General features: G+C 43.0%; 1 protein-coding gene across 1 annotated transcript in view; it reads right to left on the bottom strand.

Moving 5' to 3' along the window:
- Positions 1-27,134, bottom strand: part of TTL (tubulin tyrosine ligase) — a 98,434-nt gene extending 71,300 nt beyond the window's left edge. Inside the window, exons 1-2 of the mRNA XM_030198111.1 lie at positions 26,673-27,134; positions 1,530-1,608 (exon numbers count right to left, since the gene is read on the bottom strand). Coding sequence (XP_030053971.1) covers positions 1,530-1,608; positions 26,673-26,829 — 236 coding nt within the window. The 5' untranslated portion in view covers positions 26,830-27,134. The remainder of the gene's footprint in view (positions 1-1,529; positions 1,609-26,672) is intronic.
- Between the last annotated feature and the right edge of the window lie 490 nt (positions 27,135-27,624).

A 27,624-nucleotide genomic window follows, 5' to 3' on the forward strand; every position in this document is an offset into this window, starting at 1 on the left:
AATTGCTTTAAAAACAATTTTATTTCAGTAGGCGTTTGGTGAAAGTTTACATGAATCTGTTTAATCCTACTGATGCAAATTATCTCTCATTGCTGTAAGCTTGAAGCATCTAGATGATTTGAAGCAGGGCTAGTCTACTTATGTTTATGTTGTTATATATGTAGTTTTCGTAATGTTAATGATTTTATTTTATGAATACGAGTTGTAATCCGCCTCGAATTTTTAAGATAGTGTGGCATATAAATTTTTAAAATAAATAACACTAAATTACATGTGCCCTTACCGCATTAAGGTGCCAATAGTTACACCAGATATATATTGCAGTTCTCAGTTTGGTTTGAACTCTGCAGTAATGGGTTTCTTTGTTTTTCCCTCTTTTTTTGAATTTGGAGGCAGCCTGTATGCCAGGTTGTTGTGGCTGCTGTAACTGCTGCTTGTAAAAGCAAATCTCTTGCTAGTTTCTAGTGCTGTATTGCATTAACCAGACAGGGAAAACATTGGACTGCTCCTGCTGGTTGGTTGTTTAGCCCCTGATGCAGCCCTTGTAGGGCGACTGAAGGAAACTGTTTGCTGTTTTGATGACTTTGAAATAAACATTTTAATTTTTATGTGGTCTGATCTTTTTTCTGCTATCCTTCCACTATTCTATCAATGTAGTTCCTTTCAATTTTCTTTGCATTGTGAACCCCTTTGACTCTCGTCTGAAAGGTGATATATATCTTCAATAAACAAACATACTGCACATTCGCAGGAGTTAAAGATGGCTAAAAGCATGGCTAACACATTGTCCAGCAACAAAGGAGGTTCAGTTGCCTCAGCTAGCTCCTGAGAGTTCCTACGCTGGCCTGAAGGAGCCTCCAGCAGCATGTGAATGATCTTCCCACACTCACAGAAGAGTCCTTTAGGGAAACTGCTCTCTAGTGCCTAAAGAGGTGACTCACATCATGTGTTACTGGAACAGCAATAGATTCTTTCTAGACACACATACCAGCTGCTCAGTACTTGCACAGAGAAGCTCATTATCTGACTGGCACACAACCAACTCCTCTAGCCACAGTGTTGTACTAACTGTTCATTATGAAAAGAGCCATTGCATTTCCTCAATGAAGTGAGCGCTTGGCTGTTCCTGCTGTACTCAACATATACAAATCCTTGTAATTTCGTCATCACAAGAAAAAAAAAAAATTTACATAAAGCATGGGTGAAACAGAGAACATCTCAGTTCATCGCATCATAAAATGGGAAGGGCCAGATTTAATATTTTGGTGTCCACAGGCAAGACCAGAGATGGGTTCAGAGATCCCAAAAATTGGAGAGCTAGGAGAGGAGCAGAAGGCGGCTATGGTGCATCAGTTGTCCCTCTTAAACAGCACATGCACATGACCTCAAAGTAAGCTGGAACAGGCTCCTCTTAAGCATAGGTATTTGGCATCTTCAAAATGCGCTGCCCTAGGCAGTGGCCTGTGTTGTATATTCCTAAATCCAAATCTGGAAAGGGGGCATGTTAAGGTAAAATATGAGCTTCTTACTTAACTAAGGAAGCTTTGCGACACAGCTTGTCAGCACCTCTGTAATAGTTCACTAGCTGCACCAGTCCAGGTTCATGGCCTGAAATAAGAAAGAGAAAGTTACTGTTAGCTTCCTTCTTATTAGAAAAGAAAACACTATTAACTGAAAATAACCCCCCCCCCCATAAAGTTAGCTTTTTGATATACTAAACAGTGAGAAGTAATAACGCAGTAAAAAGATGGTCTGATACATTCAGAAATGACACGCACACAAAAAAAAAAAAAGAGGAAGAAACCTCCCCCCCCCCCCCAAAAAAAAAGTAAAGGCAAACAAGATTGGCAAGCAAAGGAAAACAATAGCAAAAGATTATTAAAAATAAATGCATGGTCTATCTGTAAAAAGTCTAAATCTATTCATGTTGGATAGGCAGTGCCTTAAAAAGGTGGAGGAGAAAAGATTCAGCTTTTTTTTGTTCACTTATTTGACAGCTTTTTACATTTGAAAGCTTCCCATATCTAGATATAAATATCATGAAATAAAAATTGAATATCACTAAAACAGCTTCAAAAATTGTAGCTGGTGGAAACAGCACTAATAAAGGCTGTAATTTGTGCTCATTTTTCTACACTGTTCTATACAATACAGATGGCGAGATTTCAGTGAGGCTATCCTGTTTCTTGATGGGTTCATCTTAACTGTTGTAATCTGCCTTGGGAAGCCTGGTGTTATAAAGATGGAATATATTGAAATTAAATGGATGTAAAATGAAAACTCTCCTTTCATTGGAGCACATGGAATCACATCTTCAATTTATTTGTTTTGTAGACGTTTACATGTTTGATACTCAAATGGATTATTCTGTTTTTAGATATGCATCAGGGACACGTGGTTTTGTAAGTCAAAATAAAAATCTTTTGTTTCATGCAGATCTCTTTTGTTTAAACATAACTAAATGGACTATATGCCCCTAATGCAGTCCATTGGTTTTCCTATATTTTGTTCTTGTAATGATACTGCGCCAAAACTGAAAACAAAACCTTCTATCTAGTCGATAAAAGCTCATTGTGAACACTAAAAGGTTGTTTTCTAGCTGAACATGAGGAATTGTGATATTGAATAAGTAAATGTATGATTGTGTCCCTAGTCATGCATTCAAAAGGTTATATAATCCTTTCAAGATAGACAGTTAATCATTTATTTATTTATTGCATTTGTACCCCACATTTTCCCACCTGTTTGCAGGCTCAATGTGGCTTACATAGTACCGTCAAAGGCGTTTGCCCAGTCGGTGGATAACAAATACAAAGTTGTATAGTGATCGTATGAGATATAAGTGGAGGGTCAAAATGGATGAAGATTTAACTTATTAGTAGAACATAACCATAGAGGCATTGTATGGTTGCATTTTTTAATGTGGTAATACTAGGGCCCAGCTAAGGAACAGGTTATTTTGAGTTAGTTTTCACTGGACCAAACTTGCTTTCATTGTGCCATCACCATCCAGCTGGATAGGCAGTGTCTTAAAAGGTGGAGGATATAGCATTTTTTTTAACATTAATATCCCACATTACCCAAGCAAACTTGGGTTCAATGTGGCTTACATTTGGAAATACAGTGAGACAGAATAATAGAATTCAGTTATATCATGGGAGCAAGTACATGAATACTTCTGAAACACTTAAAGATGAGTTTACCATATATACCCAGTTGGGCATTTAAAAGTCTGTACTTTAATGATGTCGCATGTTCAGAAATCATAGCCATAAGTATTGACAGTTATTCAAATATCACAACAACAGAACAGACATCCACACAAACGTCTACAGAGTACATCCAAAATTTAATTTTTTATTTTCTAAATTTCCATCTTCCAAAATTCCAGACAGCAGATGTGCAGATCAGCAGGAGCCAAAGCAGTCCAAAACAAGTAAAAAACAAAAACAAAAACAAAAAAACAGAACAAAGTTTATACCTAATTGTTCAACCACCTTTAGGATTCACCTTTGGGTTTAAAAAGCAAAACTAACATGTAAGGAATGGATAAATGAATTAAAACAAAGTTTACAGCAAATGCCCTTAATATGTAATACTTGGTAACAAAAACAAACAGTGATGGAATATTCACATAGCAAGCAGCCTGACCCGACAGATTTATTTTCTATTGAACATAATTAACTTTGTATGAACGGCAGCTAATAGTTGGCACATTTAGACTGCCTCTAGACAGAACTTCTGCATGAAGGAAGCCTCTCCTCTACCTTATTATTCAATACACATCTGTGAAATAGTAGTAATAATAAAAAAATAAAAAAAAAAAAAAAAGATTATAATATACCACTGCATTCCACAAAACAAAAAGGAGCAAGTTCCCACATACTATTTTTCTTTTGATGTAGGCACAGGAAAAAAAAATAAAAGAGGTTAAATGCTTCCATTTTTAAATTGTACCTACAAAGAATAAGTCTGATTCTCATAACATAATGTCTGTTTTGGTGGCCCTTTACTAGGTGAAAACATATCTGCACGAATACAGGGAGTCCCTATAGCCAGCCCCTCCAAATGACATGATTTTGAACATATTGGTACTCTAACCAATGAAACCATTACTTCCTCTGTGTACTCCGCATGCTGCACAAATCAGCATGTTTGAAAAAATAAGAGAGATTAAATAAAAATGCTACCAACAATAAAGACGACGAGGATGCAGCAGCTCATAGGTTTGCTTGCTTTGTTTTTGAGTGTACTAGATGACGACTGTGCAGGAAAGGGGAAACAGACTAAGTTAAGTGGCTTCAACTTTTTGACATCATCCCATCTCCTGTTTTTTCCAACCTCCTTACTCACGAGACTGCTACAGGAAGTCCCGGCAGCCATTTTAAGACAAACTGCCATGGGCGGGAGTGACTTGGAATTGCTCCTGCCCATGCTGATTCTAATCTCAAAATGGATACAAGGACCTCCCTGTGGCAGTCTTGTGAGGCTGCTGCAGGAAGTTGCGAGAGTCATTTCGACCGAGGGGCAGAAGCAACTATGGATTGCTTCTACCTAGACCACTAGGGCATTTAAAGGTAGGGCAGTATGGATTATGTTCAGGGGGGCACGCTGGGAGGACCCAGGAGGATCTGCTTTCTGCTGGGGGGGGGGGGGAATGCAAGGTTTCAGCTTCAGTCAAACTGAAAACAGCAAATTTCGGCTGCTTGATTTGGTTTTGGCCAACTTCTAGAAGCAATTTTGGGTGGAGCTGGTAAAAATGTACTGGTTTATATACCACATAATCCAGAAAATGTCCTAGGTGGTTTAACAAAATTGACCATACAAAGAAAACATATTGTGCAAAAGAATAAACTACCTCCAAGTAACAAAAGAAAAAGAAAATTACTAAGTCACAAAATGTATGAAGTCAGCATGGGTATGAGATTTCAACTAAATGCGTTTGGCAGAGCGGGTACAGGAACGTAGGTAGTGGATTCTAGAGGTCAGCCAAGGCTGGGGTTTGGCACGCCTTACAGAACGAGGAATGGGAGGAGTGATAGTATCCAGAGCAGAGAATAGTATTATCGGAAGAGACAGCCTCATTGACAGACATGGATAGCATAGTGGTTGAGAAGAGATTTGAAAACACTGGAGGACAGAGTAGAAGAGTCAATAGCCTGAAGATTCCTAAATGTATTGGTTGAGATTGGACGGGACTGGGGAGGAGGGTGTTATCAGATGATGGTCAGAGGGGAAGAGCTGAGGCACAGAAACTGGAGAGTGAGCAGTTTAAGAAGAAGATAAGATAAAGACAGTGACCATTCAGGTGAGTGGGGGCAGTGGAACACAGTTGAAGATTGAAAAGAGGATGTTAAAGCAAGAAACTGCGAAGAGTCAGAGGGATCATTAGCATGAATGTTAAAATCCCCAAGAATGAGGGAAGTAGATGAAGGTTCAAGAAAGAAGGAAAGCCAAGCGTCAAAGTCAGTGAGAGAGGAAGAAAGGGACTTATGGGGGGGGGGGGGGGGGGGGGGAGTTCGATAAATGACTGCTACTCGGAGAAGCAGAGGAGTGATGGAGTGGACTTCAAAGGAATAAAAGCAGTGAGACTGAGGTGGAAAAAGAGGTTGAAATCTACAGGAGGGTGAAAGTAGTAGCCAAACAACACTTCCGCTGCCAACCAGGTGAGGAGAATGGGAGAAAAAGATAACCTCCATGGCATAGGGCCGCAAATGAAGCAGAGTCTTCAGGGCAAAGCCAAGTTTCAGTTAGGGCAAGCAAATGGAGAGTACAAGAGATAAAAGAGGTCATGCATGTGGGAAAGTTTGTTACAGACAACAGCGGGCATTCCACAGAGCACACAAGAAAGGCAATGACGAAGGGGGGAGGAGAGGAACAGAAATTAGCTTGGAGACATCACTGTGTGACCTGCATGAATAGGAAGAGAGATGATGTGAAAGACCAGGATTGGGATTGATGTCCCCAGTGGAGAGCAGGAGAAGGAGCAAGAGAGTACGGAGAAGAGTAGGAGAGGCATGACGACAGCGACAAAGGTGAGATGTACTCAGATAGAATGGAGATGGTTGAAAGGAGGGAAGGAAATGTTGAAGGTTGAGAGCTGAGAAGAAGGAAGAGGACAAAAGAGATGGTGAGATGATGAAAGCAGAGGGTGGGCAATGTGTTCCTGCAATGTACAGTGGTTTCAGATGGAGAAACAGATTAGGAAGGGACAGTACCAAGAAGAGAGTGTACTGGAGCCATAAGCAGTAACTGTGAGAAAATATAAAATGTATAGAGAAAATGCTCACCTGGAGCAGAGGCCCTGGGAGGATCAGGGTGGACCTGGCAGTCACCCCGGTGAAAGCTGTGAGGATATGCAGATGAGCTGCAAGTCCTCCACAGCACCTGAAAGGCAGCCAGTGGGAAAGCTGGGCACCTCTCAGCCAAGGAAAGGCTTACCAGGGGTTACGCCGAAGCCAGCATTCCTCCCCCTGTGGGTCACCTGATATCTGACATAATACAAATACAGCATTGCACAGTAAAAACATACAACAGTCAAACATTGTGGTGGTAGTGTGATGGTGTGGTGATACTTTGCTGCTTGAGGACCTATAAAACTTGCCATTATTAAAGGAACCATAAAATCTGCACCATACCAGACATAATGACATAAAGACGTGTCATGTACATGGGAGGAGTTTGCGCAGAGTGGATGGGGTTCACAAGTATGATCATGGATTATAAAGGGGTCCTTTTACTAAGCTGCAGTAAACACTGGCCTTACCGCGTACTTATGCGAGTCTTTTCTACACCTTATGAACATTTTACCACAGCTATAAAATGGTTGATTTTCTATTTCTGGAATTAATGGCTATGTGCTGTTGCCATTAGCGTGCGGTCATTAACATCAATTACCATGTGAGCACTTACCACCTACAAAATGGGTGACAGTAAGAGCTCATGTGCTAATCCTGCACTAATCAGCACACTGTAATGTAGATGCACTAAATTAGCTCAGAAACACCCACTTTGCCTCCCAGACAAAACCCTCCGCAGAGAGGGGGGGGGGGGGGGTAGGGGAGCTTGTTCTCAGAGAAAAGCCAATAGGAGAGAACTTAAGGTATTAAGTATTTGAGGGTATGGGCTTTAACTCCACCTTCACCTTGAACCTCCAGTGTTAAGGAGATTTGAACCGAGCCTATAATACTGTGCACAAGATCCTGTTTCAAAAACTCTCTTACTGAGTTCATCACGACCCACTCATATTCTATAATTAAAATAAGATCTCACTGGTCAACAATGACACAGCAAAGCTATAAATAAAACACTTTTCAAAGAACTGTAACAGGAACTGTGATCCACTCCAGCCTCAAATTTATGAGTGTAGTTCCGGAAGTTCATGAGTGTCATGAAATGAGGTTTTCAAGCCTGTGAACTATATTAATCTTTTCATGCAGTGTATTTCTCTTATTTGGTGTTTGCTTACTGTTTTAAAGCTGTTGCAGAAAAGACTGTTTTCTTTTCAGTTTAAGCCCTGTGGGAAGGCAACCTGCAGTGCCATTCGACAGACACTTTCAAAGTTGGTGCTCTGGGCTCTGATTGACCCTGGAGTTCAAATACAGCCAGAAGATACTGGATTTTCCCCAGTCTCAGGAAGGCCGTGCAGAAGGTAAGCATCTCTGCCCTGAGACCCTGTTCAGACCTATGAGCAGTTATTTTCCTGAAACCCCCTAGGTGTTACCCAGGTAGTGACAAAGTGTTTAGATAGTTTTAATATTGATCCTTATTCAGTTACCTGTTATTGCTTGTTGTTTTTCCACCTGTTTTATATTATCCACTGTTCTATTCCTGTGATAATAAACCCTTTGGTTTATTAGCTTTGTCTTGGACTAAGAATCCTGGTGTTTTGTGTTTTGGGTCTGTGAGTGCATTCTAGGAAGTGTGGGAACCCTGGGAGTGTGGCCCCAGTGTCCTAGAAATCACCGGGGAATAACCCGAGAGTGGGAAACTTGTCCAGAGGTAAGCGGGACCCAATCAGTGGGAGGAGGGTGGCAGTATACAGCACATGCACAGGTGCAGGTGGTCTGAGCAGTGCTGGGGACAGACCCTCTCAGTACCCGCAGAGTTAGCCCCAGGTGGGTGCTAGGTATTCTGTGATAAACCTTAGTCCTTTTTTTGTGGCAGCGAGGTGGGACTGTCGGGCTCAGTGCGTGGAGTGAGGGTCACCATCCAACGAGTGGTTCAGATTTTTTTTTTTTTTAATCTGTAACCTCCAGACACAGAGCACAGTGAATGAGTGTAGCAGTAACAGGGTCTCTTCCCCATTCAGGTTTTTTGATGGTGTTAGGAAATTAGCAGCAGGCTGATGGCTACTGGTAGCGGCCCTCAGACACTGGAAATGCCTGATCTAACACAAGAGCGACCGGATGACCTTAGTGAGGAGGCATGGCAGGACCTGCCTATGCAGAGTTCTCCGGGGGAGAGAGCAGATTCTTTGTGGGAAGAGGCTTGTGAGTTAGCAGGGCCAGAGGCCACACCAACTGAGATCCAGCTGATCTACATGGTACAACGACAGCAGCTGAACCAACAGCGGCAAGAGGAACAAGAACAGTAGTGCAAGAAGCGGGAATTTCAGCTGCAGAAACTGAAGTTGGAGATGGAAATGGCCCATATTCAAAGCTCCAGCCCATCCTCTGCGCCAAGGCCAGAGGCAGGATCCAAAGCCCAGATTGGGCCTAACTTTTTTGCACAGTTTGATGATGCCCAAGGTGACACTGATGGATAAGTAACTGCCTTTGAAAAACATTTGCAGCCTCAATGAGGTTCCCAAGAAAGACTGGGTGCACTATTTTGGAGGAGATTGTAAGCTCTTTGAGCAGGGACTGTCTTTCTTCTATGTTTGTGCAGCGCTGCGTATGCCTTGTAGCACTATAGAAATGCTAAATAGTAGTAGTAGTAGTAGTAGTAGTAGGAAAGCTCACTGGCAGAGCACTTGGAGGCATTCCAAGGCGTGCTCCAAGTTTGAGGAGGTGTGCAAAGCTTTGTTAAACCATTATACCATTACGCCCGATACCTACAGACTAAAGTTCCGGACTGAAAAAGGGGACGGATGATACTCGCTGTCTGTGATCCAGCCAAGACACCAGCACCAGAGGTGGCTCTGTGGAGCAGAGGTTGATACCCTGGAGGACTGCCAAAACCTGATGGTCCTGGAGCAGTTTCTTCAGCATTGTCATCCAGAAGTGAAGGAACATGTTCAAGATCACCAGCCCCATACTTCAGAGAAGGCAGCTGAGTTGGCTGATATCTTTGTGGCTAACTGTCCCTGACTGGCAAACAGAAGCCATCCATCCACAGCAGCCAAGATCTAAGGGCAGCCAGGGCCCTAAGCCAAGTATTCCTGTAACTTCAGAGACAGCAAACCCTCCAGTGTTCCCCAAAAACCCAAAGACTTTAGGCATGAATGTACTTGTTACCAGCGTGGGCGTATAGGACATTTCAAAGCGGATTGCCCAGATAATCCCAACTAAACAGCACTTCAGGCTTTCTTGGGTAGCTCCAGGTCCCATGGAGGCCCACGCAGTTTCCGTAGCACAAAACGTTACTGGCCATTCTTCAAGCAAGGAAGTAGATGGGTTTCCACAACACTATGGCACCCTAGTAACTGTAAATCAGACCCAAGTGGCTGGGCTTGTGGACACTGGATCTAGCATGACTATTACTACCAGAGCTAGTGCCGGAGGATACTATACTTCCAGGGTGCACTACAGATGTAGTGTTAGCCAATGGATCTAGAGAGACTGTACTCATTGCTTGAGTATTCCTGGATTGAGGTACCAAGCCTGGATACAGGGAAGTAGGAATAATGAAAAACATGCCTGTACCGACATGGGTCCAATGAACATTACCCTTGACAGCGGAAGCAGCATTTCCGACATGGTGACCCGTAGTCCAGCATAGGCGGCCCAACACACGGAAACAGCAGAGACCACCTCTCCAGTTCCAGATCCCGTCCAGGTAGAACCAGCTGGCCAAGCGACAGGAGGAGGCACTTCAGTGCTTCCAGTGAGCCAGCTCCTGAGGTGACCGAGGCCATTAGTATGGGACAGCATGACTTATCTGACACACCTAGGTGACCTGTAGTCAGGCATGGGTGACCCAACATGTGGAAACAGCAGAGACCACCTCTCCAGTTCCTGAGGTGACAGAGGCCATGAATATGGGACAACCTGACTTATTTGACACACCTATTGATCAGACTGTTGACCCTTCCAACTATGGATACTGATATAGGACATAGGACAGACACATACTTTTCCAGAAGCATAGCATTCTGACCCTGACCTGGAAGCCCTGTGGCAGAGGGCTGGTCAGCCAACTGAGACTCATAAAGACCATATCCTATGGAAAGGGTGCTTGCTATACAGAGAGCCTGATCCCGTTGATCCTAACAGGTCCTAGGCAGCAGGCAAACAGCTCATAGTGCCTAAAGCATACCAAGAACAGCTCCTGCAGATTGCACAACATTCCACTAGCAGGACATCAGGGGGTGACACACATACACACACTAGATTGACCCAGAACTTTAACTGGCTGGGAGTATTTCAAGACATAGCTGACTACTGTCGAACCTGTGATATGTGCCAGAGAGCGGGGAAGCCCCAAGATCACCCAGAGCATCCCTAAAACCTTTACCCATTATCAGTGAGCCATTTGAGAGGATAGCTGTGGATATAGTGGGGCCTCTAGCTGTCCCTAGCTGAACTGGGAAAAGATATATATTGACAATGGTGCACTTTGCTACCAGATATCCTGAAGCGGCAGCCCTATCCTCAATAGAAGCACAGAAAATTGCACTACTACTACTACTACTACTACTATTTAGCATTTCCCAGGTAGGATATCCACGAGACATACTCTCAGATTGAGGGATGCAGCTTATGTCTGAGCTGATCCAGAACCTGTGGACACACTGTGGCCTAGTGGTTAGAGTGGTGGACTTTGGTCCTGGGGAACTGGGTTCGATTCCCACTGCAGGCACAGGCAGCTCCTTGTTACTCTGGGCAAGTCACTTAACCCTCCATTGCCCCAGGTACAAATAAGTACCTGTATATAATATGTAAGCCGCATTGAACCTGCTATGAGTGGGAAAGCGCGGGGTACAAACCTAAGAAAAAAAAAAAAAATATATATATATATATATCACCCTGAAGCTAACGGGTTGGTGGAGAGATTTAATGGGACATTAAAGCATATGTTAAAGATCTTTGTGGAGTCGACCGGGACTGGGGAAAGTACTTGCCCTACTTACTATTTGCATACATAGAAGTACTCCAGAACTCTACCGGGTTCTCCCCATTCAAGCTGCTTTATGGCCAGAGGGTGAGAGGGCTCCTCGACCTAATAAGGGAACATTGGGAAGTGAGAGTTGACACCTCTGCCACCCCTGTAATTGAATATATAATCAATATGCAGCAGAAATTAGAGGGCCTTGTGGGCTTTGTCAGAGAATTTGAAGCCCAGACTAAGCAAAAGACTTGGTATGATCATAAAGCCCAAAACATACTGGGAAAGACCAAGGGTCCATCAAGCCCAGCATCCTGTCTCCGACAGCGGCCAATCCAGGCTTCAGAAACCCAGCAATCTCCCCACCCCCACCCCCACCCCAAAAAAAAAAAAAATGTTCAATGGACTTTTCCCTCAGGAATCTGTCCAAACCCCCTTTAAAGTAGATACCCAATTTAGTCCCAGTACATTAGAATAAACTTCAGGCTAATTAGGCGGGACCTTACAAAGTCATACGGTGCCTGAATGATACAAACTATGTTATATTGTGGACTCTCAAGACAGAAAGCAGCGTACCTTTCATGTAAATATGTTAAAAGCCTATGCAGATCATACAGCTATGGTGTTAACTGTATGTAGCCCACCAGAAGAGTGTCAGGATAGTGAACCCATACCTAACCTTCTAGCAGAGACATTACAAGAGGGATCTACACAAGTTGTAGTGGGACAGCAGTTAACCCCCACTCAGAAACAGCAGCTAGAAGCAGTACCGCAAACGTGTGTTGAAGTGTTGTCTACTAAACCAGGAATTATTCATTTGGCTAATCACAATGTAGACACTGGTGATCACACCACTGAAGCTGAGTGCCTATCTAATATCTGCTGAGGTGGAGAAGCAATGAAGGAGGAGATTATGACACCTAGGGCTAGTATCTCATCAAAGAAACCTCATAGTTCCTGGGCTTCTCCTTTAGTAGTTGTTCCTAAGAAAGATGGCACAACCCGCTTGTGTGGATTATAGGCAGCTTAATTAATATCCGACACCTATTGATGCCCCGGATGGATGAGTTGTTAGCTGGGGCCCAGTTCCTGACCACAATGGACCTTAGTTGAGGGTACTAGCAAATTCCCCTAACAGCTGCTGCTCAGAAGCGATCAGCATTCAATACCCCATTTGGTCTTTATGAATTTACTGTGATGCCTTTTGGAATAAAAAATGCCCCGGTACATTCCAATGCTTGATGAATCATCTGTTAGATGGACTTCAGGAGCATGCTAAGGCTTATCTCAATCACACTGCTGTGTACATTCAGACATGGGATGACCAACTGATCCATTTAAGTGGGGTGTTAGATCGGACCACGAAGACCCATCTGATCATCGAGCCCAGCAAATGTCAGATGGGGATGGCAGAAGTGTAATACTTAGGGCACAGAGTGGGAAGTGGACAACTAAAGCCTGAGCCAGCTAAGATGAAAGCTATACAGACTTGGCATACTCCCTAAACCAAAAAGCAAGTACTGGCCTTCCTTGGGACAGCAAAGTATTACAGAAAGTTTGTGTCTCACTATAGCACCATAGCCAAGCTCCTGACTGACTTGACAAAAAAAAAAAAAGAAAAGAGACTGCCCCGAATCATTACCTGGTCACCAGAATGTGAAGCGGCCTTCCAAGCATTAAAGATTACATTAGCTACAACCCCAGTACTCATTGTACCTGATTACCAGCAAAGATTTGTGGTACAGACTGATGCCTCGACATACGGCACTGGGGCTCTACTCAGTCAAATGAATAACAGAGGGGGGAGCACCCCATTGTTTACCTCAGTCGAAAGCTCCTTGACAGAGAGGTAGCCTATAACACTATTGAAAAAGAATGATTGGCCTTAAGTGTGCGTCCTTAAGAAACTGCAACCATACCTTTATGGGTGAGACTTTTACTGTCATCACAGATCACAATTCATTGTTCTGGCTTAAAAGAGTCTCAGGAGAGAATGGGAAGCTACTACGGTGGAGCACGTCTCTGCAGATGTACAACTTCACCATACAGCACCGAAAGGGCTGTGAACATTGCGATGCTGATGGACTCTCCAGGAAGGAAGAGCCAGGACTGCCCTGACACTGGACTATTGAGACCTGACCAGAGGCCTCAAGTGGCCGTAGTCCAGCATCTCTCAAAGTAGGGAGGTGTGGCAAAACAGGGGGTTTTCAAGCCTGTGAACTGTATTAATCTTTTCATGCAGTGTATCTCTATTGTTTGGCCAGCAGGTGGTGCTTGTTTTCTGTTTTAAAGCTGTTGCAAAAAAGACTAATTTCTTTTCGGTTTAAGACCTGCAGTGCCATTGGACAGATACTTTCAAAGTTTCAGAAAGGGACTGCAGAGGTTAAGCATCTCTGTCCCAAGACCCTGTTCAGACCTGTGAGCAGTTATTTTCCTGAAACTCCCTAGGTGTTACCCAGGTAGTGACAAAGTGTTTAGCTAGTTTTAATATTGATTCTTATTCAGTTACCTGTTATTGCTTGTTGTTTTCCACCTCTTTTATATTGTCCACTGTTCTACTTCTGCGATAATAAACCCATTAGTTTATTTGATATCTTGGACTGACTGAGAATCCTGGTGGTTTGTGTTTTGGGTCTGTGAGTGCTTTCTAGGAAGTGCGGGACCCCTGGGAGTGTGGCCCAAATGTCCTAGAAATCACCAGGGAATAACTTGAGAGTGGGAAACTTGCCCAGAGGCAAGCAGGACCCAATCAGTGGGAGGAGGGTGTTAGTATAGAGCGCAGGCCTGAGCAGTGCTAGAGACAGACCCTCTAAGTGGTCACAGGGTTAGCCCAAGGTGGGTGCTAGGTGTTCCATGACAATGAAGGAATCCAGGCCCATGGATACTTTCCCTTTGAAGGTTGTGCAGGGGCAAAGTCAGTGAGGCAACTAATGTGTAGGAGTTTCAACAATATAAATCCCAAATGTGTGTGTTCCAGTATATACCACCTTCAGTGCCCTCCCTTTACCCATTAAGGGAGGAATGGGATATCAGGTTTTCAGCCACTAAATATGTATATGAGGAAATCCCTTTGAAACCTATCTCCAGTGTTCTTTCTGAGGCTGGGAGGTTAGCATGGTTAGTTTTTTCACACTAAATCACAGGATAAAACTAAGGACGTCCAACATACAGCCTGCAGGCCAAATGCAGCCATTTGATCTCAGGAATGTAGCACACTTGGGATCTATTACAAAAAGCAATTTTTCACCTAAATACCTAGTACGCTTGCTTTTGAAGCTATTTGAAGGACATAAAGTCACAATTTCAGAAGAGATTCACAGATTTTGAGGAGTATAAATGTTAGGATAACAGGGGAATACACAGTGACAGGCCACAGGATACAGAGTGTAGCCGATTCCGTTAGTCAACCTTTGGATGTTATTTTTAAGTCATGCTATTTGAGTTGGACCATAAAGGCTCACCTATACAGGAAAAACTGAGGCCAATGTTTGCATATGGGCAGCCATGTTTACAGATGTTCTGATGGGCCTGATATTCTCTTTGAGTGGGATCATGTCACCCCAAATAAGCTCATGAGAGTAATGAAATGGACTAATGGAAGGTTCTGAAAAGGGGACTGCAACAATGAACCCATTGGAAGTGAGCAATGGTAAACTGACATCAGAATAAACTTTCCTCCCTGGACATTCCCTGACACATCATCAAAGGCCTTAGGACACAAAGGAACAGGGATGGAGCTTCCTATTGAGGTCCATAATCTACAGTTATTATAAAAAGATGAGAACTAGGAAGGTTTTTTTTTTCTCTTTCTTTCTTTCTTTGAATGCTGAGATCCTGTGTGATGGTGAGTAGATGAGGGAAGAAAGTCTAAACTAACTGACTTCTCTCACATTCAGTGAAAAGCAGATAAGCTCTCATTCCTGTGTTATTGGCTTGCACTGTGTCCTTATCTGACTGTAACAGGCTTAGAGTGTGTATGGTTAGCTAAGTAAACAATCAGTATGATGGAGAAACTGATGTTCTCTTTAGTTTAACAAGGACTAATTATTTTAACAATTATCAGGGACCCCACGCTTAGAGAAATTATGATTTTTTTTTTTTACTGATCTAGACATGCTTCCTACTGTATTGCAAACCTTCATTCTTGTATCAATAATGTTACATTGTGATTTCTAACTGATGTCTAAATAAAATAACTTAATTTTCAGAGAACAGTTTCTTTTATATTACTTCTGGAAAAAGCATAGCTTTGGGGAAAAAGGGTTAGACATATCATAGGCACTTTTCCCTATATAAACAGGCTAAAATATTCATGCAGCCCACACATATGGATTTATGATCATGTGGCCTGGGACCAAAATAATTTGGATGCCCTCGAGATAAACAAAGACCTCACTTGAATCTTCACATTTAGAGAAGGAACCGCATCCTTGTGATTCCATAGGATCCCCCTCACTGATAGACTGACTGAAGCCTTATTCCTCTAGATCAGGGGTTCTCAACCCAGTCCTTGGAACACACCAAGCCTGTCAGGGTTTCAGGATACCCACAATGAGAAGCATAAATTTGTATACAATGGAGGCAGTGCATGCAAATTTCTCTCATGTATATTCATTGTGGATACTGTGAAAACCAGAGTGGCTTCGCGTGTCCCAAGGACTGGGTTGAGAACCCCTGCTCCTAGATCAAACACATGAAAAATATTGGCTGTTTCAGGGCTTTCCTTTGAGGTGAAATGTTAGAAGGGATCACTGTTTTAACTCAGAAGGATAATATCTATGTACACCCATCTGCAGTTTCTTCTGAAGAGCAGAAACAGAGAGGTCAAGTGACCCAGCCCAAGAAAGGAGATTCAAGGCTGTCCTGAACTTCCAACATTTCCCCATTCTGGTGCATTATGACATCTGCAATAGAGTAGAAAAAGACTACAAACACCACAATGCACCAAGATTTCCATTCAAAACCCAGGACCAGCTAAAGCTCTTTCCTTCAGCTCAGTCAGTTGGCAGCTCTGAAGAAACCATCACCTGCATGAAAGCAAATAAGCACAAGGCACATCATCACATGGACATCACTGCAAGGCGCCCGTCCGTGAAAGCGTTACATTCTTGCACCTTTGTTACCATACACAGGATTTATTTGTAAGGGACTTGTGTCCATTTTTTTTATGTCTATGGAAAACAAATATTTAGCCTGCCTGATTATCTGGTGTCACCTCCAATGCTCACATTTCTTAACACCAAAAAACCTAAAAGTGCTAATTGAAAGTGCAAAAGAACACTTCCTAAATTTAGCAAAACAACACACTTGTAAGTTACAAGAGGCTGTCACAGCCGAAGTTTGCTTTAATTTGATCTTTTGTTACCCTCGGGCAGAATGGTTAATAGTTACAGTTGCAGACACTGATCCAGCTCTCATTCCCTTTAAAGGATACTGCAGTCATACAGCACATCAGACACCTATGGGCTGATGCTCAGAACTCCTGCAACGTAGGGAACAGCACTGGGAATTACCGCAGGAACAGCATAGAAAAAAAAAATCCCAATGCTCAACACTAATAGCATGGAACTTATATGTACTCTGTAAGCGCTGAGAATTGGGAAGTTAAAAGAAAGAAGGAATTCACTAACAGCTATGTTTCAGTATGGTGGTTATTTTAGAAGCTCTAGTCTTGGTTTGGACACCTGAAAATAGACATTTAAATCCCAATTATATAAAGCCAGGATATGGCAAGGGGCGTGGTTTGAGCATGGCATATATTCCCTTCACATCCCACATTACCTACTGTGCCTGAATATGTAAGAAGCCTGCAAGCCTGAAGGCTACTGAAGTTGTGTACATTCAGGTACCATAGGTACGTTTTTGTTCCTGGAGGGCTCACAATAAAAATAAAATAAAAATCACAAACAGCTTTAGTCCCCTGCTTTTCAACCCACTGCTCTAACCATTAGGCTACCCATTTGTGACACTCTGAATTGGACCTCCTTTTTAGGCATGTTTCACTTAAGCAATAGCACCTGTTGGGTGTGTCCATCCATATACATCTGACTGGGCTAGATTCTATATATGGCACCTGAAAAATTGGCGCCCCCCCCAAAAAAATACACCTAGGCCTAACTCTATAAACCATGCCTAAACTTAGGCACGATTTATGGGATGCACCTACTTCACTAGATTTGGTTGTGGGCAGTTACGCCAAGTAAAACTTGGTGTAAATATCTATGCATAAATTAGGTGCGGACTGGGTGTATTCTATAACACACATAGTTTTTAGAAAGACCTATGACCTGCCCATGTCCACACCCTCTTTTCTTCTACAACCTTAGAATTTATGCGCATTACTGTACAGAAAATGCTTAGACAACTGTGCCTGTACATTTTAATTAATGCCAATGTGTCAATTTCTTGTTAATTGGCAATTATCAGTGCTGACAAGCTAATTAAGTTGCGCACGCAATACAAAATACAACCAGAATTGAGTGTGCAACTCTAGTCACCATATACAGAATCTGGGGGGGATTAAGGGAAAACCATGACTCTGATTCAAGGAAAAGGACATGGCAAATGGAGGCAGGTTTGTCACTAGCTCAGCCAAAAAGAAGAGAGAAGTGAACTCCACAAGTTCTTCAACTTCAGGTTTCACCTACATCACTTGTGGTCTCATTTCTGGGTCACAAATTGGCCTTATACCACATCAGCTGGCACAAACAAATCTAGTCAAAGGGAGCTGATAACAAATACCTTATCCTCATCACTGACAGGAAATTCCCAACATCAGCCTCAATTACAATAATTCAGTCCACTGAAAAGGAGGCAAAACTGGCAACAAATCTTTTGTGAGACTATTGACTCGGCCATTTTAGCCACATTGAGCATGCCACATAGGTGGGAAAATGTGGGATACAAATGTAACAAATAAATAAAATAATCTGATACACCTCACCTACCATGTGGTTGCCAAACAGTATCACAAACCCTTTATTGTCCCACAGCTTTCATTTCTGCTCAGTAATGCTCCTTTACAACCCTTCCAAATGAGGTTAGTCTTCATTTGCAGCTGCTGGAATTGCTATGTCATCTCCTATCCCAGCCTGGCAGCTGCAACAACATTCCTCAGGCAACAGGCAAAGACTAGCACTCCTTTTGGAACCTGGTAAATACACCCAAGGCCAGGCGCCAAGTGTTATTACAAGAAAGCAACAGTCAAGATTATGTCTATCCTATAGGTTGTAAATGCTGCCTCTGCAACATCTCTAACCCTACCAGATCTGAATAGCAGGAGCCATGTCTAGAACTGAACTCTGGGTGCAGATGGGCCAAGAGACTGATGAGGCTCAATGTGCAGCCAAACATAATACTTAAGCTGTCAACACACGGTACAAAAGAAGTTCAAGCTACCTTCCAGGGTATTTTCAAATTTGCAATGCTATTAATCTGAACATATTCAGCACTTTGAACAGCTAGTTGGTTTTTAGCTTGGCAAGCAATTAAGCAGTTTTTTTTTTTTTTAATTTGTATTTTAGTTATCAGATAAATATTTACTTAAAGAACAAAGAAAACAAAACAACGGAGGAAGGTAACATGAGTCAGTACTTGGTATATTAGTCACTCACCCCCCCCCCCCAAACCCGCTTCTCCCTCCAAGGATCAGCTCTGCACCCAAACTTGGGTATGGCTCAATCTGCATTTGTCCCAGGCCTCGAATATCACCTGCCAGTAGATTCTCTCCACAGACTTAATTCATAATCCAACTGCTGGCTCTATACAGCATTGCACTACACATAGGTTTCCATACCTTTCAGGACTGTCACCACTGTTCTAGTAAGTGCCTGCCAAAAACTCTCAACTTCTCCAAAATTATTGTTTCATACAACAAACTGTGCCATTGAGTAATGGTTAGGAGGGTCTGGCTGTCTACAACACAACAGGATACATTTCCGGCCAACATAATCATACAATAAAGAAGTTCACATTCACTCTTATTTGTAGCTTGATCTAATACTGCAAAATCTGCAAACAAAACGCAGGAGACAATGGCACTTGCAAATGCAAAATCTGAGCAATATAAAGTGGTTACATCCTCTCAGAAGGGTCACATTTTGTAACAGGACCAAAATAAGTGGCCCAAGTGGGAACCCTCTCACCACATTTGATGAAAGCAGCTGAGGTCGAAACGAGCAGCGGTGATAGAAAGGCTTAAAATATAATTTCTAATTCCATTCTTGATTAGTAGGATTAAGAATTTTCACTGGTGGTATTGACAAAAAGGCGTTTAACTGATCTCTCATCCAAGTAGTTGCCCATTTTTGGAAATCCAAAGCGGGCAAATTCATTAACAACCTTTTGTACCAGAATTAAATTTAAGGCCTGCTCCCCACCTAGCTAGCAATAGATTCTTTTCAAATGTCTCAATTGTGTCATCCTGGAAAGATGTTACTGAAAGAGAATGAATACAATGAGCCACCTGCAAGTACACAAATTTCTCACCAAATGAGGCGCACTTTCAAAAAAAGCAAGAATGGATTTTACCATTGTCATCTACCAGGCATTTAAGCACTGCGAGCCCGCATTACTTCCACTGCTGAAGCAATCTAGTACATATCCCTATTGGGAACTCTGCATTATGCACTAGAGGCAAACAGTCTGAACAGTGCCAGTACATATTCTTTTCCTTACAGATCCATTTCCATGTTTTTTTGTAAAGGTCTGACCAAAACTTTAAAAAAACCTGAAAATGTTGTGCCAAATAAAACCAAGGGAAATATCAAATGAAAAATACCTCTTTAACAAATGACTTATAAGGTATTTTTTAAAAAAATGAATGTGTTAAGGATAATGTGTAAATATAAATATGAAAATGTGCTCAGTTCTCACATCAGTCATAAATGACTAGCTGAGTACAGAACCAGTTGTGCGATGATGGTTCTCTACTCAGCTAGTCATTTATGACAGATGTGTGAACTAGAGAATGACACGGGGACAAAGTTTGTCCCCGTCACGTGGGTTCTGTCTCTGTCCCCACAAGTTCTCTCTCTGTCCTCATCTGCAGAAGCCTAGAACAATTATGATTTTATATTTAAATCTTTTTATTAAAGTATAAAAAGGAACAATATGCTGTGCAACTATTGTGTATAAATTACAAATAGAAAATAATAATAACAGCGAGCAGCTATAATAACCCTCCTCACCACCATCCTCTACCCTTCCAACCCCAACAATAGCTGATTTCTACTACTCCACGGAATCCTAATCCACCCTGTTAAAATGTCCAGGGATACAAAATGCAACCCGTTCTGTATGCCCTAGAGGGGAGAAATGTGTCCTATAAAGCAATGTTATGATTTTTAAATCTGTGAATGAATAAGTAGTCATCAACAATCTCAGGATTCAGTCTAGATCGCCTTGTCTTCCACAGTACTTCCTGCAACAGAAGATGTCTTCTTAGAAGATATGCTGATAGCAGGATGTACAGGATCCCCCATGCAAATTTTGCTAGTCGTGGCCAGCATTTTTTTTTTCCAAAAAAATCAAAATATCATTGTCTGCATCACTCAAACATAAAGTGTCCAGTTCATTAACAGGCTTCAAAGTACAAAATGACACGGGGACAAAGTTTGTCCATATCCCCACCCCATCCCCGTGGGATCTGCTCCCCCCCCCCCCCCCGTGTCATTCTCTAGTGTGAACTGAGCACTTATTTTTATATTTACACATTATCCTTAACACATTAATTTTTGAATACCTTATTATAAGTCAAATGTTGTGCCAAAGCATGAAGAATGTAATCAAGTGTCAGAGAACTAGACAAACCCTGTTCTACTCCCACTGGGGTACAATAACCTGTGACCTTTAACCAGTCATAAATTTGCCTCAGATGATATGCTTTGGAATAGTAATCCAGATCTAGTACTGCCAAGCCCCCTCTCTAACAGTCATACTAAGGGAAAGAAACATTCCGTTTTCTGTGTACGCGCACGTTACTCTGGCCAGGCTCTACATTATTTGATTGGTTGTCCTGGCCAGGCTCTGATCTGTTTTGGATGGGGCAAAGAAAGATAATAACTGCACTATGTATTGGTATTTTTTAGGGGAACTTTTCTTTAGAGCTTTTTCTTTTTTTTCTTTAGCTTTTTGCTCTGATATTCCATTTCTGTGCACTGTGGAGATATACAGTAGCTGCAAGTCTCTGCATACCAGACTCTCCCCCTCCCTGTGCACAGGAGGCTAGAGATTGTCATGGATTCTATCTACTTGTTATCAAAAGCTGTGTGAGCTGATTATTCTACTGGCATCATATTAAAGTCATCTACTGTATCCTATTTCCTGGGTGAATATGTGAGTCTGTAGTCCATGCACATTTGTCATCTTAAAATACAAAAGAACTCACAAAGTACCAGCAGGAGTCACTGCTGTTCTAGATCACAGAGGTACATGGCTTAAGCATGGTTAAAAAATATATATAAAATACAGTTCCTCTCTCAGTTTAAACACTATGGTCAGCATTGCTTTAAAACACCGACTCCCCTGTTTATTAAGCCACACGAGAGTGCCAACACAACCCATTCAAAGTGAATGGGCTGTGTCGGTGCTAACACAGCCTAGTAAATGGTTGGGGGGGGGGGGGGGAGACTGTATAATTTAAGCTTATATCTTGATATTCAGTGTGAGGTCACACTTAATACTGGTGTGGAATATGTGGGTACCGCTGATATTTGGCGCTGGTGCCCATCTAACTGTCCACACAAGTTAAAACAACAAAATAGCTGCAACTGAATATCAATCTGCATTTTTATAAAGTTATGTCTGACCACTGAGATAGTTTTCTGGGCTGTGAGCTATAGAATAAGGTGGCTACAGTCAAAATGCTTTTCGCAATACTGCACTGAAAAAGGTATTGGGGGGGGGGGGGGGGCGGACTTGTCAGCCAATCCAGCTTCATCAAAAATTCAGTGAGCAGCACACACACGCTCAGTAAAGCAAACTTCACTTAAACTTACATTGGAATTTTGGGCCAGACATTAAAAAAAAAAAAAAAAACAGCTGAGCTCCCGAACATATGCTCCTAACTTGTGCCACATGCTTATAAATTTAGACTTGCCATTCACTTGCCTACATTTATGAGATTAGTGCTGCACTATATATGCCCTTGTTGCTACCCACTTTTTATGATCCTAAATTTTGAAGTTTTTAGGCACTCAGTCTAGCGTATTTTCAGAGAGGCCAATGTATAGGAGCATAATTCTCAAAGTTAGAAGCATAAATCCTTTCAGGCCCTTGTTTTACTGACAAATCCCAAGCACCAGGTCGCCATGGAACCTAAGAACTCTGACTTGGCGCCTAGGTTTTGCGCCTTGATCTGAACTTATATTTTTATCCCTGCCTACAGTCCCTCTATCTCACCCACCAGGTCAAGCCAGCATCTCTCCCTCTCCCCACCTCCATGCTCTGAATTCAATGTCCCTCTTACCCACCCTCCCCCATGAAACTTGCCTCACTTCTGTGTCGACAACGGTAGCCTTCAAGACATCCTGCTGTGGCCAGCATCAGAAGGAAGGCTCTGACGCTGACCAGAGTACCATGTCTTGAAGGCTGCTGCCCATGATGGAGGCAAGTTGAAGACCTGGAAGAGGTGTGCTTATGCAAGAGACACTAGATTCGGAGGGAGGGAAGAAAGGTATGTTGGACCCATCAGGGGGAGGAGAACAGTAAGATGTTCTGGACCCTGGGGTGGGGGTGGAGGGCTGGAGGAAGATGGAGATGTGCTGGACCAAGGAGGTGGGGATGGAGGGGCATGAAGATGTGCTGGACCTGCCAGGAAGAGGAGCACAAGAGGAGAGAGAGAATAAAAAGAGACTGGATCGGGAAATAGAACACAGGAGGAGAGATGTTGGACCCACAAATGAAGACAGGGAGTTATGCCAGACTATAATGTAGGAGCAGGGGAGAAAGAGGGAGAAATGCTGGACCCGGGGTTTGGGAGGAAGGGAAGAGAGGGGATGGAGAGGGCACAGACAAGAGATGTTGGGCATAGAGTAAGAATAGAGACAGGGACACAGGGCAGTGCTGGAAAAGGGGTGTGATTGGAACACAGAGGGGCACTGCTGATCACAGGGGGAAGGACAGGGACTAAGAGGGGCATTGTTGAACAAAAGGGAGGATAGAACACTAAAAGAGCAGATGCTGAATGGAAGAGGGGGGAGATAGGAACAGGGACAACAAGGAGAGATGCTAGACAGGACAGAAAATGGATGTCAGACATGGAGAGAGAAGAAATGTCAAATAGACAGGAGACCCTGGAAAGGCAGGAAAAACTGAGAAAAGCAGAAGAGGCAGACTAAATCAAACGGAAAAATAAAAAGCTCCGACTACAAAAGCAGAAAATGAGAATCTCTGATATCTTGCATTTGTTTTTCTAGCATTGCTGGGGGGTGGAGGGAGTTCACACTGGAGGGAGGCAGAGAACAAACTGGTGTCAGTGTGCTGGAGTGCAGGAACTAGAGAGGTATGTGCAGATGGAGATGGAGAGCAGTACTGAGAATTAGTTTGGGGGGGGGGGGGTCCATCATCATTAGGAGACAGCTACCGGGGGGGGGGGGAGTGTATGCTACAGGAGGGTATGGGGTGGTGACTGATAGATCTAAGAGTGTGAATGTGCGTTGGGGGGGGGGGGAGGATGGGTGTGGGTGTGTGTGCTGGGGGGAGGTAGAGAGAGAGCTATGGGGGGGGGGGGGGGTGCAAGCTTGTGCATGGGTGCCAACGCTGTGGATGCTTCAGCACGCCCAATATTGAGCAATTGTCTTCACTTTGTCAAAGGAGGGATAATTTGTGATGGGCTTAACACTCCCAGTTAGTTCCTATGTACGTGCTGAGGGGAGGCAGAGAAAGAATTATTGATGAGTCTGTGTGCTGGGGGAGGCAGAGAGAGCTGTGTGTGTACGCTGTGTGGGAGGCAGAGAAAGAAAAGTGGGGGTATCCACCTTGGAGAGGCAGCCCACATGGAGCCACTTTGATCAGGAAGATACTTGGAGCGCCAGCAACTGCAGAAACAGCTCTTAAGGAACATTGTTGCTGAGGAGGCGATTCTCCGGCAGCCCTATTGGTAGGATACATTTCAATTTTTTTAAGAATCTGGTTTTTTTGGTGGGCAGGAATGGGGATTGAGAGAAACTATTGTTTTGGGGTGGTGGTGGTAGAGATAGAGGTGAGATTTGGAAGTTGCTGCTGTGGATGAGAATGTGAGCTGGGTAGGTGATGAAGAGTGGCTGTGTTTGTTCAGAGTGGGTGGGACTTAGCAGTTGGGAAGGGTTAAAACTGCAGGTGGGCAATAGAAACTAAGGCTGCAACGTGAGGGTAGGCGCACCGTCCTACCCACTCTTAGTAGCTGCAGTTTTGGCTTCACTCCCATTGCCTCACCAACCACAGCATAAAGCAGAGAATGACACAGGGATGGGGACAAGGACAGAGCCAATGGGGACAGGGTGGGGACAGAGCCCATGAGGAAGAGGACAAACTTTGTCTCAGTGTCACTTTCTACTTTGAAGCCTGTTAATGAACTGGACTGTTATGTCTGATTGATGCAAACGACAATATTTTTATTTTTTTAAAAACAAGCAAACATGCTGGCCACAACTAGCAAAGTTTTCATTGGGGATGCTGTACATTCCTGCTACCAGCACATCTTCTAAGAAGACATCTTCTGTTGCAGGAAGGACTGTGGGAGAGCTAGACTGAATCCTGAGATCAATGATGACTTCTTATTCACCCACAGATTAAAAAATCATAACAGTGCTTCATAGGGCATATTTCTTCCCTCTAGGGCATACAGAACGGGTTGTATTCTATACCCCTGGACATTTTAACAGGCTCGATTAGGATTCCTTGGGGTAGCAGAAGTCAGCTATTGTTGGAAGGGTGGTGGTAGGAGAGTTTATTATAGTTGCTCATTGTTATTATTGTTTTTTATTTCTAATTTATACAAAACAGTTGCACAGCATACTTCCTTTTTATACTTTAATAAAAAGATTTAAATATAAAATTATAAGCGTTCAAGGCTTCTGCAGATGAGAACAGAACCTGCAGGGATGGGACGAGGACAGGGCCAGAACCTGCGGGGACGGGGTGTGGGCGGGGCCAGGGACAAATTTTTATCCCTGTGTCATTCTCTAGCATAAAGCCTCTCTCCACTGCCAATGGTAGGCTGTAAGTAGGTAGGTGTGTGGATGAATGGGAGAATAGTTGCCTCCTATCTGCTCTTTCTCTGCTACTGTGTTAAACAACTAGCTGTGCATCACCTTGAGCACATTATAAATATGCATAAATTAATAAACTAGATCCTAAAAAACTTTGTTGAACTGTATGTGTGTGTGTGTGTATATATATATATATATATATATATACACACACTTATTTTTTTAATATTAGTGCTGTACTGAATGGCATATTTTACTATTTGGTCAAATACAAATAATGAAAAATATTATTCGACTGAACACAAATAATGGGCATTGAGCTTTAACATAAGAAATAATAAAAATAGATCATTTTGCATTGCAAGTGTTTATTTCAGTAGGATTTAGCACAGTAAGGCCTCAGATTATTTGTATCTGAATTTAAATCGCTCATCTGCCGAATCGAATATTCAGTATGGGCCCAATTATCTACACACACACACAAAAAGCTTCCATTTTATCTGCAATTCAAGAATTATTTTCCCAAACTAAATATACTTTGAAAAAGTTGAACAAAAGAGTTTTTACTAGAAACATTTAAGAGCAAGATCAGTGGGCATATTTTGTCTTCAATAAATTCTGTTTGTTTTTAGATCATTTAGAATTATGCTGCAAAATAAAACCGTGAAACCTAACTTTCGAACCATTAGATCCTGAAAAGTAAAAAGGATGGCATCACATCGGCACGGAGAGATGCAGAAAATGCTCCTCCTGTAGACAAGTTAGTGGCAGGGAAGAGACTCTAGTATCCAGGTCCCTCCCTTGATGCAGCAGCCAGACAACACCCAAACCTGCTTTCTACAGCATCACTTGAAAACCATTCTATGCTGCTACCCGTCGGGACTAGTCAAGCAAAGGCACAATAAAAATAGCAAGGCTATCCCAAAATAAAATGCCATTCGCTCCAATGACTCAAGAGGGATCAGCTGGGCGTGACATATTAGCACAAATTACATTGATTCATATCAAGAAACTAATACTCAAGTGCCATACCAGGCAGCAGAATCGGGTGGGCCATAGGGGTCATGTCCCACCAATATTTTACCCATCCAGCATCAATAACTAGAGAGAATGGGGCTGGGGCGACAGATTAGTTTGTTTGACCCCCATCTAACTATAAAGCTGTTCTGCTACCCATGCCGGGTGCATTCTTGCTTGAAAATACTTTCCTCTTACCCAGCCTCCCGAAGGGCAGCCTGTTCCTTTCCCCCAGCATCAAGTTGAATCTCGGGTTGTCCCTCCTCAGCTTCTTCCATTGTCCCGTGGAGATGAGGATTTTGGCTACTTCGGAGTAGACACTACTATTTTCATCGCGAACCACAAACGTGTACATCCTCTTAAGACTTCTTAACGAAAGAACCCCCCCACTACCCGGGGATTCAGAATCAGATCTATAACTATTTAACAACCGATGCTGAGAGCATCCTGCCTTCAACTCCCCCTTCAGTAACCTGTGCAAGGCGGCAACATACCAAAAATAAAAAAACAAAATCAAGAGGGCCGGTCGCACTTCTTACACGCCGGCTACACTCTAGTCCCACCGGCGCTATTGCTTCAGTTTTACACCCGTTCAAGAGTAAATATACTGCGCATGAGCGGGAGGGCGGGATTCGCACTCAGTGCCTCCAGACCAGATTTTCTGCTTACAAAATTAAGTCTTCCAGCAGTGTGCTGTGCGGGAAGTCCGAACAGATTAGAAGGAGAAACAGGAAGCAGCAGCTACTTCTCTTAAGATCCCACACCTTAAAACAAACAAACCCAGAAGCATTCCCTCACTGACTGTCGCAGAATATTGCCAGTCTTTTACAACAAAGCCGCTCCCCCCACCCCTTCTATGCTTGCCGGGAGCGGCAATGTGGCATTCTGGGACTTGCAGTTGCTGATGCCCAAGCGGCCCCATGGCATTCTGGGACTCATAGTTTTCTCGGAAGGTGCTGCTTGGAGGACGAGGGTTGCGTGCGAGGGAAACAAGGACTACAAGTCCCAGTATTAGCAGCATCGATAGTGTCCTCCCTCTTGTCGCTCACACACTGGGTACGCGACTCGACTCCTGAGGTAGCAACTAGCAAGCATGGACACAGCGAAGAAGTGGTGGGACCTACCGAGTGGGCCGAGTCTGAAACATCTG

Source organism: Microcaecilia unicolor, chromosome 3 (assembly GCF_901765095.1).
Source record: "Microcaecilia unicolor chromosome 3, aMicUni1.1, whole genome shotgun sequence".
Lineage (NCBI taxonomy): Eukaryota > Metazoa > Chordata > Amphibia > Gymnophiona > Siphonopidae > Microcaecilia > Microcaecilia unicolor.